At 35.9% G+C, this 18147-nt stretch overlaps 1 protein-coding gene across 7 annotated transcripts in view; it reads left to right on the top strand.

Annotated features, from left to right (window-relative positions):
- Nucleotides 1-18147, top strand: part of SUGCT (succinyl-CoA:glutarate-CoA transferase) — a 317087-nt gene that overhangs the window by 107089 nt on the left and 191851 nt on the right. For all 7 annotated transcript variants that reach the window (XR_001519311.2, XR_001519310.1, XM_015617376.2 and 4 more), the window contains 2 exons: nt 9373-9444; nt 14083-14180. Coding sequence is in view for 5 of the 7 variants with exons in the window: in XM_015617376.2 (XP_015472862.1) it covers nt 9373-9444; nt 14083-14180 (170 nt within the window). In the remaining 2 variants the exon portion in view is untranslated. The remainder of the gene's footprint in view (nt 1-9372; nt 9445-14082; nt 14181-18147) is intronic.

The raw sequence follows: 18147 nt of genomic DNA, 5'->3' as shown, positions 1-18147 counted from the left end.
GCATACCTATGCCCATCAGATTTTGGGGCTACAGGAGTTGTAAGGAGATTTTGTAGAAAGGTGGATGTAGAATTTAGGGTGATAATAGAAGAGCACTTATACTGTGTTGATTTTCCAGAACATGTTATTTTGTAAAGGATAATTATATTTATTATGCAAAAGTCCTTTTCAAGATGTAGATATGTAGATCTATAAAATCTACACTGATTTACTCAGCTCTCTGTCAGTAGATAATTTGACAAATTAGGTAATAGAGTGAAAATTGGTTAAATATTGGTCAGGAAAATAGTAAGTTGACAAAAGGCATAATATTTTGGTTTCTAATGGTAGTGATTTTCAAAATTTAAAAATTTAAATAATGCTAAATTTTAGGAAGATAGATTTTAATTCCAGCAATGTGATATTAAATTTCAATATTTTCCAGACTAAAGGAGATGGTTAAAAAAAATATTGGATAAAATAGTAGTCTGAATTTTGTAGTTTTAGGGAAACCTAATAGAACTTTACAGGAAAATTAAAAGGAAGTGGGGTTCTGACCTTTTTTAGACATAATTAAGCATTCCACACATAAAATTAATTTATTTTTTTTTAAAAAAAAATTTTTTATTAGATCTCACCAGCACTATTCTTATGGCCTGGCAATGAATTTTGGCATACATTCAAGACTTTAAATAATGTGCATCCTAGATGTCTGGCCAGTTCAATATTTAAATCCTTGATTAGAGATAAATTTGTGTTTTAAACTAAAACAGACTACATGCAATAAACCTTAGTGAGTCTGACTTTAAACCACAAATCAAGGATACTGAAGAGTCAAGGTTGAAATATCTTAAATCCATCCTTAGTTCACTGTACTTTGTTTACTGAGGAGTAGATCGGATCACTCGAGAGATATATTTACTGAGAAAAAGGTGTAAAATAGTGTAAAAAGCACATTAGCAGAATGGAGTTTTGCTCTCTGCAGAAAAATGGCAGTTATCAAACAGGACTGCTGTTTATTTTAAGTTATGGAAGTTCCAGATTATGAAACTTTGCCCATTTTCCACCCCTTGAACTGTTGTGTCATCATTGGTATTTTTTCTGATTTTCACCCGCATCACTGCTAATTTGATACTTTACTATTTTCTGTTGTCTGGTTGTTGAAAAACAAATTATTTCTCTCAATTTTTGATGAGGCTTCTTTATAGCAGGACACTGAGTAATAGAGACCTTTAAGTTCACAGCACTGCCTGCCCAGTCTGAGTTCTAGTTTACCTGCACTGGGTCATCTGCAGCTTGAGATCCCAGACTGATTTCAGGACTCAGCATGGCCCCTGACTCAGTATGAGTTGCCAAATAAGTAGGTAGTATTACAAAATTCACCTTTGGAAATTGTACTGCTACAACACTTAATGTCAAAGAGAAGAGAGGGAGAAGGGACAGAAATAGTGACACAAATCCTGCTGAGTTCTACTAAAAACAGAAATAAGACCTCATTTAGAATTAAGTTCTAAATATCATTTTTAAAACCTCATATCTGAGTGCTCAGATTTTCCAGACAGCTATAGCTTATGATTATTGGAAGCTGTAAGAAATATTTGTCATTTCTGCATCACTAATGCTTGGAAGCCTTTATAAGGATCAGACTGTGGTCATGTGTGTTGTTTTCCAAAACAAATGTTCTCATTGCATTCTTTTACTTTAAAAGTGAAACAAAACTACAATGCTTACAATCCCAAAATTGGAAGAAATGGTATGAAGTATTGTGTGAGAAGAAAAAAGAATAAGGAAACATAGCTTGGATTCAGGCTTTTGAGACATTATAAATGTTGAGAAAAATATTGTTTAAAAACTGGCTCTGCAGTGCCCTTTAAAATCAGTAAGCGTCTATTTTAATTCCCATATAAGTAGTAACTGGCTGCTGTCTGTATATATACTTAAATGTTGCTTGCTGTATAAGACCTTGTTTGCTTAATTTCAACCTAACTGAATTTTTATGGCTGTGCTATAAACCTCTCGAAAATAGTGGCTTAAATGGAAATGCTGACACAACATTAATTACACTGGCTCCAGTGTGATACTGTGATTAAAGTTTATTTATTTTGTGTGTGTGTCTGTGTGTGTGTAATTTCATTGTTGAAAAACTAATGGAAAACTAATGTGGCAATGGAGAATGTGATTCTGTGCCTGATATTTTTCAACAGCAAAAAACAGTTTAAATGCCAGTTTACAGTACCAGATAATTTATTTTTAATTGAGGTATAGTTTAGGTATTTAAAATTTTAGAAATTTGGGAAAGTGACAAGTTTCCCACTTTAAAGCTGTTCAGTGTTCTTCCAGGAGTTTTTAAATGTCTTTTTGGGTGGTGAAGCTAAATGTATATTGCATTAGAAAATGAAATAAATGGTTTCATTTCCTTGGTAGCATATGTTCTTTGAGATATTCTGGAGAAAAGTCTTGTCTGAAAGTATGAGGGTATGTAATCCAAAGTTAACATTCTATTACTATAGAATATGAAGTAACAACTGTAAAAGTCTATTTGGTACATACTTTGCCCAACTGGTACTTTTAGGTTACAGACCTACATGTTGCATCAGGTCAATTGGGAAATGAACAGTGCAAATACCATATGGCCAGATGAAGAGTAAGGGAGGGTGAGAGAGATCCTGTCTCCAACCTGTTCCTTAGGACAATCAGCTGGGATTGCAGGAGCCTTGGATTCAGTCTGCTTCCAGCAGTTTATAATTCTCATATTAGGCAAGAACTGGATAAAAACATGACATGGTCTGTAGAGCAGTTCTAAGCTGTTCTGTTTCCTGAAGGAGTGTTGAGAGTAATACTCTCTATTGCCAAATACAGATATCCCTGTTTGATGCTGTGATTTTGTGTAGACTTTGCTGCCCCTTTCAGGAAGGTGCATCCAGGGCACTTTTAGTGGTTAATCAGCTTTGATCGTGGATCAGTTAAGACAACATCACTTTTTTCTGGATTCATGTGTATGTGGAACTTGAAGGCTGATCAGGAAAATTGTCTAATGAGTTGTAGGTTCTGTAGAAGTGAATCGTATCCCTGGCTGTGGTGCCTTCCTTGACATCAATGCTGGTGCTCTGCCTCATCTCAGGGACCAAAGTAATCATTCCCACTCTTGCCATAAACACCTTTCCTAGAAGCTCATGGCATCCAGTCAAACAGTTTTTTTTTTTCTGGTAAGAGAATTTTTTCAGATATTGTTAATGCTAATCTGCCTGGTAGATTGACAGCTGTGAAGTTGCAAGGTAGCATGTCCCCCAGCATGGTAGGGAAGCAAGAGACAAGAAGTGTAGGTTGAAAAGATCAGAGAGGAAAAGTGAAATCTTTGTGTGGAATGCCCTTTTTCAGTTTGCTCGGTGAGAACATTTAGCATTCATTAATCCAGTCCATGAAATTTACATTTTTTATTTTTACTGTTTGCTTTCACTGGAAGAGAGTGCAAAGTAGGCAAATAGTTTCAAAGTGTGTGGTCTTTATGGTTTATATGTATTGCTCAGAACTACTACTGACCAAACTTCTTGGTCTTGTTCCCATTTGTTACAGCAATTAAATATTAAGTTGTTATGAAAGGATTGTGCTGTACCCTTGAAAGAAAAAAGAATATGACTCCTCCATGGTTCTGTGGCACAGCTGATGTTTTATTCAAACTAAGGTGCAAAGGTAGAGAGATTATGTGCGAAGTTTATTCCATCTGGAAGGAATTTAATAATTCTGGATCTGAAGCAAAACTGAGAATCTCCTACACTATAGTTCATTAGGTTGGCTTGGAGAGAGAAAAATCAGCATATACTGTAGATACATTTGTTTGGAAGGACAAGGGAGCCTGTACAGGTCAGTCAAATCCTGAATACATCACCTTCTAAATTGTAGCCTTTAATCTGCATTAGGATTAGATAATGCATGTCCTTAATTGACCCTTACATTGAATTAAATACTGCACTGGAAAACTTCAAAATCTAATTGAAGACAAATGATGTAGTAAAACTCTGTGGTTCCAAGACTGCAAGAGACCAGCTCTTCTGTTTGACCACACCCATTAATACCAGGGAAGTACTTCAAGCTTGTCAACGAAGACCTGTGTATCGTCTCTTAGTGTCTCATTGATTCTGTATATGAGAAAATGGAGGAGAGAGGAAGGAGCGACACTTGAAAGGCAATCTCTTAAAGAATTCTTAATGACATATTTCAAAGCTTTGTTTGAGAATGCTGGCTTGGCTTTTCCTGGTGTTATGCTTAAGACTTCACAAGAAGGTGTCTTTGTTCTGTACTGATCCCAGCTGGTGTCAAAGTTTTGTTCAGCCTCCACATGAAGCTGCTTGCTCCTCTGTCAGGCTTGGGAGGGAGCCCAGAGTGTTCTGCCCTAATGCTATCAGAGAGAGCTGCCTGTTGTGCTGACAAAGATGTAACTTGCAGAAATACTGTATCTAGTCTTTATACAAGGATCATTCCAAAATCTCAAGCAAGCTGTTTGATGATGCCAGTTGAAACAAAAGAATCATGCAAAAATTTAAGTCCCTTTAAATCTTGCTCCAGAAGTCACCAATACATACTGACTCTCCCAAAACCTTCAACTGTTCCCCTCATGATTCATTGTTGGATGCTTTTAGGGATGCTACTATTCAAGTTTATGAATCAAAAGGTAGCACTGTCTTGAAAGATATTTCAATTCCAAGCATATCTAACATCAGGTATTCCCACTTTTAAGTATCTCTACATATCCTAATTGTTATTCACACTGGAACATGAGATAAGAAAACTCATAAATATGAGTAGTACATAATTTTTACCATATCTGATGTAGTACAAATGTTCTGCCAAGGGGAGGTCTGAAAACTTTCAAATATTTCAACCATTGACAGCCATTATTAATAAACAGGCCAATAGAGTAACTGGCAATGAAAAAATAATCACTTTTTCAGATAATTAACATCTCCTTTTAACCTCTCCTAATTGTGGAAGAATCCTACAATTTGAAAAACCCAATTCTTTGTTTCTGTTGGTCTCTCTGAGTATTGTTTGGCCTCCAAAATCTATGGAATTTACACACTGGAGAAGAGTGGTTGATACGCCATCCACCAAGATGTATTTACCACCAAGAATGTGGTTGTGCTGCCCTTCAGAGGGACTGTGACAGGCTGGAGAGTCAGGCCATCAAGAACCAAATGGAATTCAACAAAGGGAAGTATCAAGTTCTGCACATGATAGGAAATAATCCCATGCATCAGTACAGACTGAGGCTGACCTGCTGGAAAGCAGCTTTGCACAAAAAGACCTGGAGCTCTTGGTGAGCAGAAAATGGAACATGAGCCAGCAGTGTGTCCCTGTGACAAAGAGATCATTCTGGTCTACATTAGGAGGAAAATTGTCAGCAGCTCAAAAGAGGTGATCCTTCCCTCTGCTCAGCACCACTGAGGATGAATAACCACTTAATCCACTTATGGATCCACAATGGGGTCTAATTCTGGGGTTTTGGGACAAGGACATGCTCATACTGAATCAGGTCCAGTGAAGGGCCAAGAAACTAATTAAGGGCTTGAAGCATCTTTCATATGAAGAGAGATCTGGGGCTTTTAAGCATAAAGAGTCTGAGAGAAGGCTCAAGGAGATCTTACAGATGTGAATAAATGCCTGGTGAAGGGGAGTAAACCATTACTATAGACAACTGCAAATGTTCTAGTTGTTTTGATTTCTGTGTTTTGAATTCAAATAATGAAAACTGACCTCGACTTCTGATAATTTTATTGGAACTGCCATTTCTTTTGACTGGTCACTTATATTTTAAAGATTTTTTTAGTGGAATCAACATCCAAATTGAAACACATGCAAGCATATTTGTGTATGATTGATGATTGCCACAGAACATATAGACTTAAAATTCATAAAGCAGACAATAAGAAAAAAGAATAATGGTCTTTCATTAATGCCTTCAAAGCTGGTAAATTTTGAAAGGCTATTGACTTACAGCAGTAGAAAAAAATGCTCTTTTGGCCTCATTATCTCAGCAAGTCTTTGCTTGCTCTGGTAATAACTGAGGTTAAATTTGGCCTGCATCTTTATTGTGTAGTCTATGTAACATATTTGGATTTGGAGAACACTTGTAAACCACATAAAACATTCCTGAAGGTGGATAGAAATGATATGCCATGTGTTTAAGGAGATTAAAGTATTTTAATATGCAAAGTATCTCAGGTATATACTATGTTCTAGGATTAAAGTTGGAAAAGTGCTGACTCTTAATAAGGTCCTGTAAGATCCATTTGACAATGTCAGGTGGTGATGCATGGACACTGGACCTTGAGGTCTGCCTTTGAACATGCATGTGTTGATGTCATGTACTAGATATGTAATGGGACTTTAGAGATTATTTTCTTGGAAACCCTCAAGTTTTTTCACCACACTGAAAAAGCTATACTTTTATGCTCACAGTCTTTCTCTGCATTTTCCATGAGTAAGATACCAAATAATTGCTTGGTATTTTTTTCTTGTCTTCAGCAAATGATGTGCTGTTGTTCAGGATACCTCATGGGAGTAGCAGATTAACTCATGATTGTACTCTGAAGAATCTTATAAGAAGGCCTCATTCTTCAGGAGAAAAAGGGAAGGGAAAAAGGACTTTTGCCTTGTGTGTGTAGTGCCCTTTATTGCACTAATGTGAAATAATTCGATGTGATGGACAGCAGTTTATCAAAACAAAATCTCATTAAAATCTGTCTGCACTTTGCCCTTACTCTCCTTTGTATAATAAGATTCTGAAGCTTTCTGTGACCAGACAGTAACCTGTGGTAACCTGTAGTGTGTGTACATTTTTGGTTGATGAATAAAACCATTGTTACCCTTAAATGTTGGCATCAATATTGTGCTAGTAACATTTGGAAGTTTCTGCTTTATCAGCAGCAGTGACTGGCAAATAATCAGCTGTTTTGTAATGGGAAGCTTAAAATAGCAGCTGAAGACATTTGAGTTAAGCTTCATGGAAAAAGACACTGCTGCATTTATTATGATACCATTTTTGTTGTGTAAGGATGACATGATTGTTATTTTAGCTTTTTAGACACACAGTGCAATTAAGAATAATCAGTTTTCCCACACATTCCACAAAGCAACTGAAGCACACATACTAATAACCAGGCCCTTAAATTTAGAGTGACTTCCGCTGCTGCATGGGCAGCCAGTGGGTACAGATGCATGTCTCACAGTGGTATGCAGCTATTGTGTGATTGCATTCTTCTTACAGAGATGTGTGTCTCAACAGAAGTTGCTGATAAATAATAAACTCTCTAAGATGTGTCCATATTACCAATATGAATACATTTTGTAGTGTTGAGGAGGAGGATCTGTACATAGGACATATACTGTAGGCTTTGTAAGCTGTAGCAGGCATCCAGACTAGAAGTTTCAAAGAATGTACAGAAGAATTCTGATTTGTGTTTACATGAAGTAGTAAGTGCTTGCACCAATAAAAATTATACTGTGTTATATATGCACACTGATATGTACAGTGTTTGACCCATAATTTGTGTGACTTGCATGAGGCTGGTTTTAGAACTATGAATGTCAGCAAAGACAAATCAAGATTTGGGCAGGGTATTCAGAAAAGAGATTTTTCCTGTAACTTAAGGTGGTAAGTTTATACTGACAGCTTGAATTCATAGTTATTCCCACTAAAGGTCATTTACTGGGAGGGAGAGTCTTACATATTTGTTTACCAGGGTCTGCCATTATTTTTTTAGACAGAGGTCTTTATGAACAGATTTAGCTAAGAAATGTTTATGTGTTCACATACAAATCTTTTTTTGTATTCTTTTCTCCAATCTTTTTTCTGTGCTTGCTGTTCTTCTCAGTGTGAGTATGTAGTACCTTTATATAATGTATGTTACTAAACTTTTCTGTACTGGGGCCAAGTCTTTCTTGCATGCTTGGGACTAATTGTTTGCAGAGTTTTATCTTTGCTTGCTATCTTAGACTGAACTACTTAATTAAATGTGTGAAAAATAAATTGCTAAACCTTATAATTGGAAATACTATTTACCATGAAATGAAAGAGCAAACAGGTGATATTTTAACTATGATGTACAGTTACCTGCACTTTAGAGGACTGATTGTCCACATACAATTTTAAAATTGTGACTATACCAGATGGTAAAAAAGTCTTAGTGAACATATTTGTGTCTATATGAAAGATTGCAAGTTGAGATAGCATAATGCTCTTTGTGAAGAAGAATAAGCCACAGTGGCATGAGAAGAATTTTAATAATTAAAGTGTTTCCATTCCAGGACTTATATTTGTGTGTTATTTTACCAAAATTTATTGTGAAAATTCACAACTTTAAAGGAGGACATGATAGCTCATTAAAAAAAAGAAAACAAGAAAAAGAAAGGTTTCTAGGAATGGAAGATGAGTTTTGCTCTCTGCAAGAAAGGATTGCAAGACTTTGCCACCATTAGTGCACCTGCCTGTGCTGGCCTCTTACATTGAAGTCAAATTAATGGTGAAATAATTTTTCCCAAATGTTTTCAAAAATTTGGCTGGTATTATTTATGACTGAAACTGCAGTTATACACCTTTGTATAAGGGGGAGGTGTGGAGGAAAGAGGAATTGCATTATCCAATTTTAGAAGATGCCCTAACACAATGGTAAAAGTTGAGGATGTTGCCAATTACAGATTTTCCTTTTTCCCGTGAAAATTTAAGTGAGATGGTTTAGATTGAAATGAAAGCTGTTATGTCCTACCCAGTTCAATGTTGTGTTCACCAATAGATGTGCCACTAAGGCAAATGTAATGAAATCAAAAGTAAAAATTACATCTTTAAAAGTTGGAAAAGAAGTCCAATTTCCTCCATGAGATCTATCTTGAGACCTCTGAACAAGGAGATAGCCTTATCTCCAGGCAAAGAACTGTAAAGATGCAAAGTCTATCCCTTTCATTCCTATGAGAGTTCCTAATTTGCAGTTGCTATTTGGCAATTATTTTTTTGGTGTGTTTGGTGCAGGATCAGTGCAGTTGTCTGCTCTGAGTTGGGCTAAGAGTGAAGCTGAATAAATACCTCCTGGGAAGTAAACATTATTATGGTAATCCTTCTCAGTCCTGTGATTATGGGACACATTAAGTTTCAGCGTCGGTCATGACACATTTTTAGCAAATAAAATATCAACCAAGATAACTTTAGAAAAAAAATTCAAAAAGGGCCTCCTTCATCTCTATGGATGGATGACTTTGAGCCACTTTTATAGAGCAAGAAATTGGGTCTGAATGGAAATGTTTAAGGAAGTAATTTGAACATTATTTACAAAGTTTCACTTCAAAGGTGTGCTAATATTTTATAGTCTAGCTAGAGCTTATCACCTGTCTTTGTTCTTCCAGGCATTTAAGACCAAGGATGGCTACATCGTGGTGGGAGCTGGAAATGATCACCAGTTTGTCACTGTGTGCAAGGTGTGTTAGGCAAGAGTACAGAAATGTGTAATAGCTTCCATTAAGATGCTGATTCTTATTTATTTATTTGTTTGTTTTTGAAATGGAAATAAGTGGTGAGTATAAATTCTAATCCTGCAGATCTGGCTGATCATCTAAGAGGGGGTGTCTGTGTTTTGGTCCTGAATTCAGAACACACCAGTTGTAAAACCTGTAGACACTGAGCCTCTTTTGAAGTCTGTGCACATCTGATCAACTAAAACAAAATAAAAATAAAAAATGAGACACTTAACAACCTTCCAGTTTTGGAATGGTGAATGTCACATAAAACACACTGGTGCTGTTTTCAGGAAGAAATGTGACACTATTTCTCCATAAAATATATGGTAAAGAATTAACAAGGTGAAGTTAGAGGATGGGTTGTTCTTTTGCTACATCAGTACCCAGGCACATTGTCCTTTCAAGCACTTACCATGTGCTGATCTGTGCTCACTGAGAAACTTGTGGACTTCTTAGAGAAGAAATGCTACAGGGCTCTGGGCTGATGCAGAGATATAAAATTGAAGGACAGCTGTTCTAAAAAAAATCATTCTAAATAAAATGTATCCATTCCAACTATTCCAATCCAAGTGTTCCAAATAAAAGACTCCAGTAACATGTAAGATGGGAAAAGAGAATTTTTGCATATAGCATTAGACATTTTTTAAAATTACAATTCTAGCTATTTTGACCATTGTGTTATTTCTCTAGGAACCTGGATCTTTTTACATAAATTAATGACCCTCAGGAAACTGAGCATTATTTTTCTCCATTTGTTCATGTCAGATATTTCACATTTCTGTGGAAGTTCTCCACTAATAACTGGAATATGTAGTAAGAGGATAGTGCTGTTTTGACTCTCTTTTAGTACAATTTGGGGTATGTATCCCCACCTCACTGTGTGGAGGGGTTCTGTTTTCACTTACTTGAATTAGTTCTTAACCTCTTCAAAATTTGCTCAGTGGGTTTTGTTCATAAAGGTGTCTGAGCACTACAGTGGTATTAATATGAATGAAGACTAACAGCTGAAAAAGTGTCCACCTGCCACAACTCTGTTTTATCAAAGACTCATTATCTCATAGAGGAAATCTTTCCAGTGTCCCAGGATATAGCTGTGAATGTCTTCCTGGTTCTTTATCATCAAGTGAAGAATTATGTAGCAGATGCTTGTCATCCTGCCATCCTTGAGTAAGACAGAGCTGAAGATCCATCACAGTAGGTTCTGACATCTTGATATGAGCAAGCAGGCACTAAATCTTTAGACCATGCACTTTACCTGATTTTAAGGTGCAGCTGAAAGAATTATGGTGTGACTTGTTGCTACATATTTTCTCTGCCATCATTAAGGAAAGAATGGAACAGAAGATGAAGCAAGATTTTAATAGTTTGTGTTCCCTCAGAATGCATAGGATAAAAATTAAGTGAGATGAATATTAGCTCTGGTCTGAAGGCTGATTTTTCTTTTTTTTTCAATCCTTATAAATGTGTTCTGGTGTTCCTACAATTGAATGTAAGAAGTACAGAGCATGGAAAAATGATGACTGCTTACATTTCAAAGGGATTAAATAAGCAGAAAAAATAGTTCGAGTATTGAGTAATTGTTAGATTTTTCTATACACCAGCTATCATATCTTTTTCTAAAAAGAATGCTTTTTACAGTTATCAGGATATTGTAGGTGTAGATTTGGGCTGTTACATTGCCCAGAAATGAAATGATGAGGAAGTCAGTGGAATGCTGGAATGAATACCCATTAGAGATATGCTCTGTGCTAAGTCAAAGGTGATTTGGAACTTAAAACACTGTGAAGAGGGGAAGCCAATAAAAGAAAAGAACTTTATTACAGGAAGGCCCACAACACACTAGTAAACTTTAGTAAATACAAGGACAACTAATTCAAACATTGGAATTGCTATTAGAGAGTCTTTCTGAGCTGAGTTGGTGCTGAAAGCACAGGCTGTATTGAAGCTGTTGCCCTGAAGACACATACTCTAGAGATGTAACAGCTGGCTCAAGCTGTAAACAATTGAAAACATTCTGTTTCAACTGTATCTCTTCAGGCAAGCAGAAAGAAAAATCTGGAATAATTCACTGTGATATTTTCAAAATCAATGACAACTAACCGTAGCTTGTTTGAGGACTTGGATAATTGCAGAAAAACTTTGTCACAGTGCTGGATGACATGCATTCATTCATTGTGGTCAAGTGTTACAAAAGCACATCCTGACCTGTGGCTGATTTGGTCTGATTAGGAATACAGAGTGAGAGTCTTCAGAAGGCTGAAGTTTTGTGTACAGCAAGGGAGAGCACAAACAGATATGCTAGTGTTGCCGGACAAAACAGAGAGCATAAACTCTGTGTGCATGTAGAGCTTGAACAAGGCCTCAAATAGAGAACACCATTTTCATTCCAAATGTTCACAGTCAAATAAAGAAAATAACATTGGCAACATGATGCAGAAAGATGAATGGTACATTAATGAATAACTTCTCAAGTGTGCATTTGTTAGTCACAAAAAAATTTGAGAAGAACATATATATAGAAATGCAGCTTTACACCAGATGGACATTAAGTTAAAGCTGAAATCAGTAACATTAATTAAAACAGTAGAGTGAGCAACTCCATATGATCATTTTTCATATAACTCATCAAATGGAACCACAGCTTTCTGATTAATTTCTTGTTTTTTTAAGATCACATAAGTGTTCACTATCATTTACTTTGAACATCCTTACAGGATTTTTTTTTCTAAAGCAGTGATTTGTAACTCCAAAATAGCAGTATTAAAAGAAGGAAATAATTTTAAGGAGTACCAATAGTATTGATAAACTTCCAGATAGAGAAATTAAGCTATTTTCTAATGCTAATTATGATATGTTGTGATTTCCATAAACTAGGTTATATAAATGCAGAAGGAAAAAAAATATGCTGTAAATTAAGTATAGATGGAAGATGCTAGACTGATGTTTTATGTCACCTTGCAGATAAAAATCTGCAGAAGAGTTTTGTAAAATCACCATTTTTCTAGCATAACTTAGAGATACCTTGTTTCCATGCTTAGTTTTGTCACTCTAGGTGAAAATCATGTCAAAGATGACTACCTGTTTTTAATATCTCTAAATATCTGTTGAAAGAATATCTGTTTTGCTAATGGTTTTATGTCATCAACAGCTATTCACTTGTAAAGGAAGCTGTGACCTTATTCACTCCAGCAAAGTCAGGAGTCATTAAATGACTGTGGCCTTGATCTAAATCAGTGTCAGAGGAATTAGTAGAATGTTATGTTTGAAGCAGAGAAATATCAGAGAGATTGGCACCAATTTACATGTGGTAGTACACAGGCATATGGATTGAAGGAGTGACTGAACATGTCACTCCTATCATAAAACATAAATTTATTGATGATTGCTAAATATGTAGAAAACACCTTTGACTCAGAGATGTCCTAATCAAGAGAGGACTGGAGTTTGGATGAATATTAAGGAAGTGTTGTATATACTGGCCCTGTTCTTAAACTCTTTCTAAGCCCCAGACAAGAGGCAGAGATACAATGATGGGCTATAGGAACTTCAGGTTTGAGACACTGTATTTTTTGTAAGCCATCTTAGAAATGGCCCTATAAAAAATGGAGCATGTTTAGAATGATTATAAGACTCATCATAAGAAAAACTGAGCTTTAGAGTGTGCTAGTAAGTGAAAATACATGAATGATATGTGACAGTTTCTTTCTTTATGTGATTCTATGCTGCCTGTCTCTGTAGCTGATGTAATTGGTGTATTTTTAGAAATCACATTTAATTATGTTTATTTATTCTATAGAAAGTCATTGTGGCACAAATAGGTAAATTATATTGATTTTCCACGCAGCTGCTTTTTCTAATGAATGCCTGTACAAAATTCTAAGACTCATTCTGCATATTTAATTCCCTTTATAAAATAATACACATTGTCTTCAGATGTTGTTTAAAGTTCTAATGTGGCAGGTCGAAGTTACACATTGAAGATATATTTCTCCTTTCTTAGAGGCTATAGCACCACTTTTCTTTATTAATTCTTTTGAAAAAATAATAAAGAAGACCAATGGTGTTTCAATAGAAAAATACTTTTTTTTTCTTTTCTTTTTTTTTTTTTTCCCTTTTTGAAGAGATTACTGAAGTGGAAATAAATAATCTTAAACATATCTTTTCTCTGTCTAGCATATGAAGTACAGACATATTTCTTATTCTGTGACATATAAGTTAGTGCAGGATAATCCTACAGATCTATCCACCCCCATGTTAATAACTTGTTTTTTTAGAAATTCTATGGTAAGAATTTCTTGTGGCTAATCCTGAAAGCTGTCAGCTAAGATTTGGATCTTCGGTCTGATTTCTCTATTTTTCCTTTATGTGTTATGCAACATTAACCAGGAGGCTTTTTACAAAAAAGAGTAATAATTAATATTTGATTTCTTTATATGAAATGATTGATGATAAATTGTGATTATTGGAAATCAGTGATTTTTTTAAAATTAGTAATTATTTGACTATATATATATATATATATGTCTATATGTCTATCTATCTATATCTATATATATCTCTTGTCAAGCACACTTCTTACTTACTTTTATTTTTACTTAGATCCTGAATTTGCCTGAAGTTAGTAAAGATTCCAGATACAAAACTAATACACTCAGAGTCCAGAACAGAAAAGAACTCATTGACATATTATCAAAACGGTAAGTTAATTAAAAGGGAAGAATCTACATTTAATCTGGTAATGCCAATAGTAGTGTATAACAAAACCTCATCATGTGATGATGATGACAAACCCTCTTTTGAGATACTCTAGTTTTTATAATAAGTATTGCAAAAGGTTACTGATGTTAAATAGTCTGTCTTTTGCACACAGACTATAATGTGAACTAAAGAAGCCAGGCCACAGATTTTTCAGAAACCATTTTAACTTCTTGCTAACATTAACTTGAATTTTAGTGAAACCACTGCTTCCTGCTTTCCTGGATGACTGCAGCACCTGGAAAAAATGCTTGGAGCACCATTTGCTTTTGCTGTGGGATTTTAAACTTTTCAGAGTGTTTCTGTATCCAAGGGAGTTCCACTCGCTGCTACTCCCTTACTGCTGATTCTGTATTGTGGTACTCTCTGCCACAAATTCTCCCAGGCCATTCCTTTTGAAACCAAAAAGATAATGTGTTTAATTTTCTCTTTGGGAATCATCCTATGAAATAATTAATTTTTTTGAAAGAGAAAATTCAAAAAACTTTTTTTTTGGGAGACTAAAATAGCTTAGTTACCTTCCTCATTGTGTTTGAGAAGGCCTTATATCTCTGGAGTCCTCTTCTATTTAATGGAGAGGATGATAAATTTATGTAACAAAAGAAAAATTGAATCTGTGTAAACCTTCCCAAAGGTGGCTTCAGCAGCATCTCATACTTCTGGGGATGAGCAGAGGAGGTGGTTATTCAAGAAAAGTCATACTCTCATGTTGTCACTTGGCCAGTATTAGTCTTTGTCACCAAATGCATAACAGTCATCACTGAGGCAATTTTACTGGGGCATTTAGAAGTATGAAGTCAGATGTCTCCCCTTTTCATTACATCCAAGATGAAGAGTTTCAGTAGCACATCCACACCCCCCACTCTCAACCCCACACGTTTTGGATACTGAGAACCAGAATCATGAGTCATTAAAGGGTGTAAAGAGTTATTTTACCTCTTCTGGTTGCACTTGTACTTTTGTCTCTGTCTTACCTGTCCATTTTCAGATGTCCTACCCCTGTAGGGTAGGACATTTTCATCTTTGATGAAAAAATGAAGTACCAGGTGATATTGCATTTTGGAATAATTATGGTGCAACTGTCCTTGATTAAGTTTTGGAACTCTTCTTTCACCTGCCTATAACAAATGGATTGTGATAGCACAGATGAGGCCACTCTTGCTATAAGTTTTGAGCCCCTGAAAGGCCATAATTTATCCTGTAACTTTTGACCTAGTTTTGAGCTCTTACATTCTTGATGCACAGGTTTAATTTCAAAGTTGGTTCATGTTGACTTATTACTTGGACTTCATTTAGTATGGCATTTGTCTGATGTTCTCTGGTACCTTGAGAGAAGACTATTTTTCCATCCATAGATCAATTACTTGGCAGCTCATTGCTTCTGGTTAATTTTGGATGTTGTAATTTTTTTCCTATGGGCAATGTCTGAACAAGAAGATAAAGTTCAAGCAACAGCTGTTCTTTGAATTTTCAGAATTACAATATGTTTTTATAACTGTAGCTATTAGTTAATCAAATTACATTATTGCTCTTCTAATTACTGCTTTATGTCTTTTCTTTTTTCCTCAGAGTATGCGTTCTGTTTTATTATTATAATTTAGCCTGAATTTCGCATATTATGTGCAAGTATGTAAATGTATACACACTTTTGGAGTAGACATTTCTGAAGTATTCTGTTATGCCATATTCTTGTGAATTCATCTGGCAATCAGTTATAACAGGTATAACAAACACTTTCAATATTCTAATAGAAGTTGAATGTGTTTCCACACACATTCCATGGTAACTTTGCCTTAATTCACTAATGTACAGTTTTTTGTAAAATTATATGCAGTTTATTTTTGAAGTTACTTAGAGAATTAAATGAATAGTTTCTCAGTGCTGAAAAATGTCAGCCCTTGAGAAATGAAGGGAAATGACAAAATAGTAATGATAGAATTTCACTGAAAAATACCTTAATTTACTCACTGATTGCTTGATAGTGTTACAGCTTCCAGCACATGGAAAATATAACCCTAAGGTGCATTACTTGGACAAAAACACCTGCAGACCCTTCCATTCACTCACTGTATGTGCAGTGCTGTCCACCTTAAAATGAACTTGTGGAGATATGAGCTGGAGCAGCTCACAAGAAATATTCTTGGACACAGATTTTGTCAGTCTAGGAAATGAAGTACAGTTGTGTGAAGTACAGTAGTTTTGTTAAGAGGAGACACTCCTTTTTCCCCCAAACTCTCCTGCTGCCATTTTCAGTTTATACACCCTTCCTGTTCCACTAAGTCATTGGTATTTAAGCAGAATGTGTGGCAGATTCTTGGTACTCTGCAATTTCTTACATATAGCACTTATATAGATATAAGAATATATTTTTTTCAAGTCTTCAAAGCTGTTATATTCCTAATAAACCAAGGTTCCACCAGAGCCTAGAGCAGGTTTCCATTGACCTCTCTACCTTGTCCTCTTACCCTTATCCTTTTTGAACTGTTTCTGGAACTAAGTGTCACATTTTCTTTTCAATTTTTTCTTACTTTTCGAAATGAACTACCTGCAATTAATTTCTAGGTTCTGAGCATTCAGCAAGTGCAAAAAGAAGGATTCTTTACTTCCTTCTCTTAAGGAGGAGGGTTTTCCCAGCTTTGTATAGGAATAGAAGGAGGTGTTCAGACCTAGTCACAGGGTCAATAACTCCCTGAAGTCTTGAGTGTTTAATTCACTTCATGTGTGGAGCTGGAATTTTTGAAAGCATCTGAACTCTGAACACCAAGGAGACACTTGATGGCTTTCATTTGCTAGAGTAAAAAATGGACCAACTGAGACTCTTTGGTCACAGTTTTATTCTAGATGTGTGCACAAAAGAAACATTAGGACAACTGGTCAATGCTAAGGAATGCTGGGGTTTTTAAAGTAAAAGGCTCTATCTTGGGAATTCTTGACTCAAGTGACCTCTAATTTAGACCAATAATTCTACTCACTACCTGTGGTAACCATGCCAGATTTCAAGGCAGCTAGATGGCCACGGGGATTAAGCAGCACTTAGGAGAAACTGACCTTTAAACAGAAGACTTTTCAAAAGGGTGTGAAATGATGTATTCATCGAAGTCGGATATACTTAACTGAGTGAGAATACAAGATGGGGATGGATATGGTTTCAGATCTATATATGACTTGGAACAAAAGCTCTGATAGGTGTGAATTGCTCCATTCATTTCAGGAAGAATTTTCTCATCCTCTTTCTTCTTTGACAGAATTGAAGAGTGAAGCATGCCTGTCCTGAACTCTTCAATCCAGCTTGCTCTCTGTACATCTCAATTCCCTCTGTAGGGCCCAAATGAAAGGTAGTGAGGGAGAGAAAATGAGGAAGAATAAGTTCACATATCCACAGGGAATGTCAGATCTCAATAAAAGTGACGGGGAGGTAAACCGCTGTGGAGTGCTACGCTGCTTCTAAGAGAGCCTGCTCTCACACTGAAGTGAGGAGGGATTACAGAAAACAGTTCCATCTTGAGACATGGAGTGTGTTTCAGTTCCATAGTCTATGGGCAAATGAGTAAAATGCTGCAAAAACTAAAAACCTTCATGGGATATTCACAGGGAATAAGGATATAGTCCTGTGGGGAATTTTGAACTTACTGTTCTACTGGTGGTGTTGTCCCTTTCCCGTGTCTGGTCCTCTTCCTTCTATGCTGTTTTATTTTCTGTCCCCATCATCTTCCTCCACTTCCTACAGGCCCTCTTCCCCCTCTTCATCTTATTTCCTCTTTCTCCTCCTACTGCTGACATTTGCACATCTACTCCTTAGTTAAAAAAAAAAATAAAAAATTTGATGCCTTCTGTATCTCTGTATCTTCCTCTCTATTTAGGTTACATTCTCCTGAAATGACAAGAAAGCAGAACTCTGACCAAAGCAAA

This window comes from Parus major, chromosome 2 (genome assembly GCF_001522545.3).
Source record: "Parus major isolate Abel chromosome 2, Parus_major1.1, whole genome shotgun sequence".
Taxonomy (NCBI): domain Eukaryota; kingdom Metazoa; phylum Chordata; class Aves; order Passeriformes; family Paridae; genus Parus; species Parus major.
Note: the sequence above shows the minus strand (reverse complement) of the source record. Positions and strands in the feature narration are given on the sequence as shown.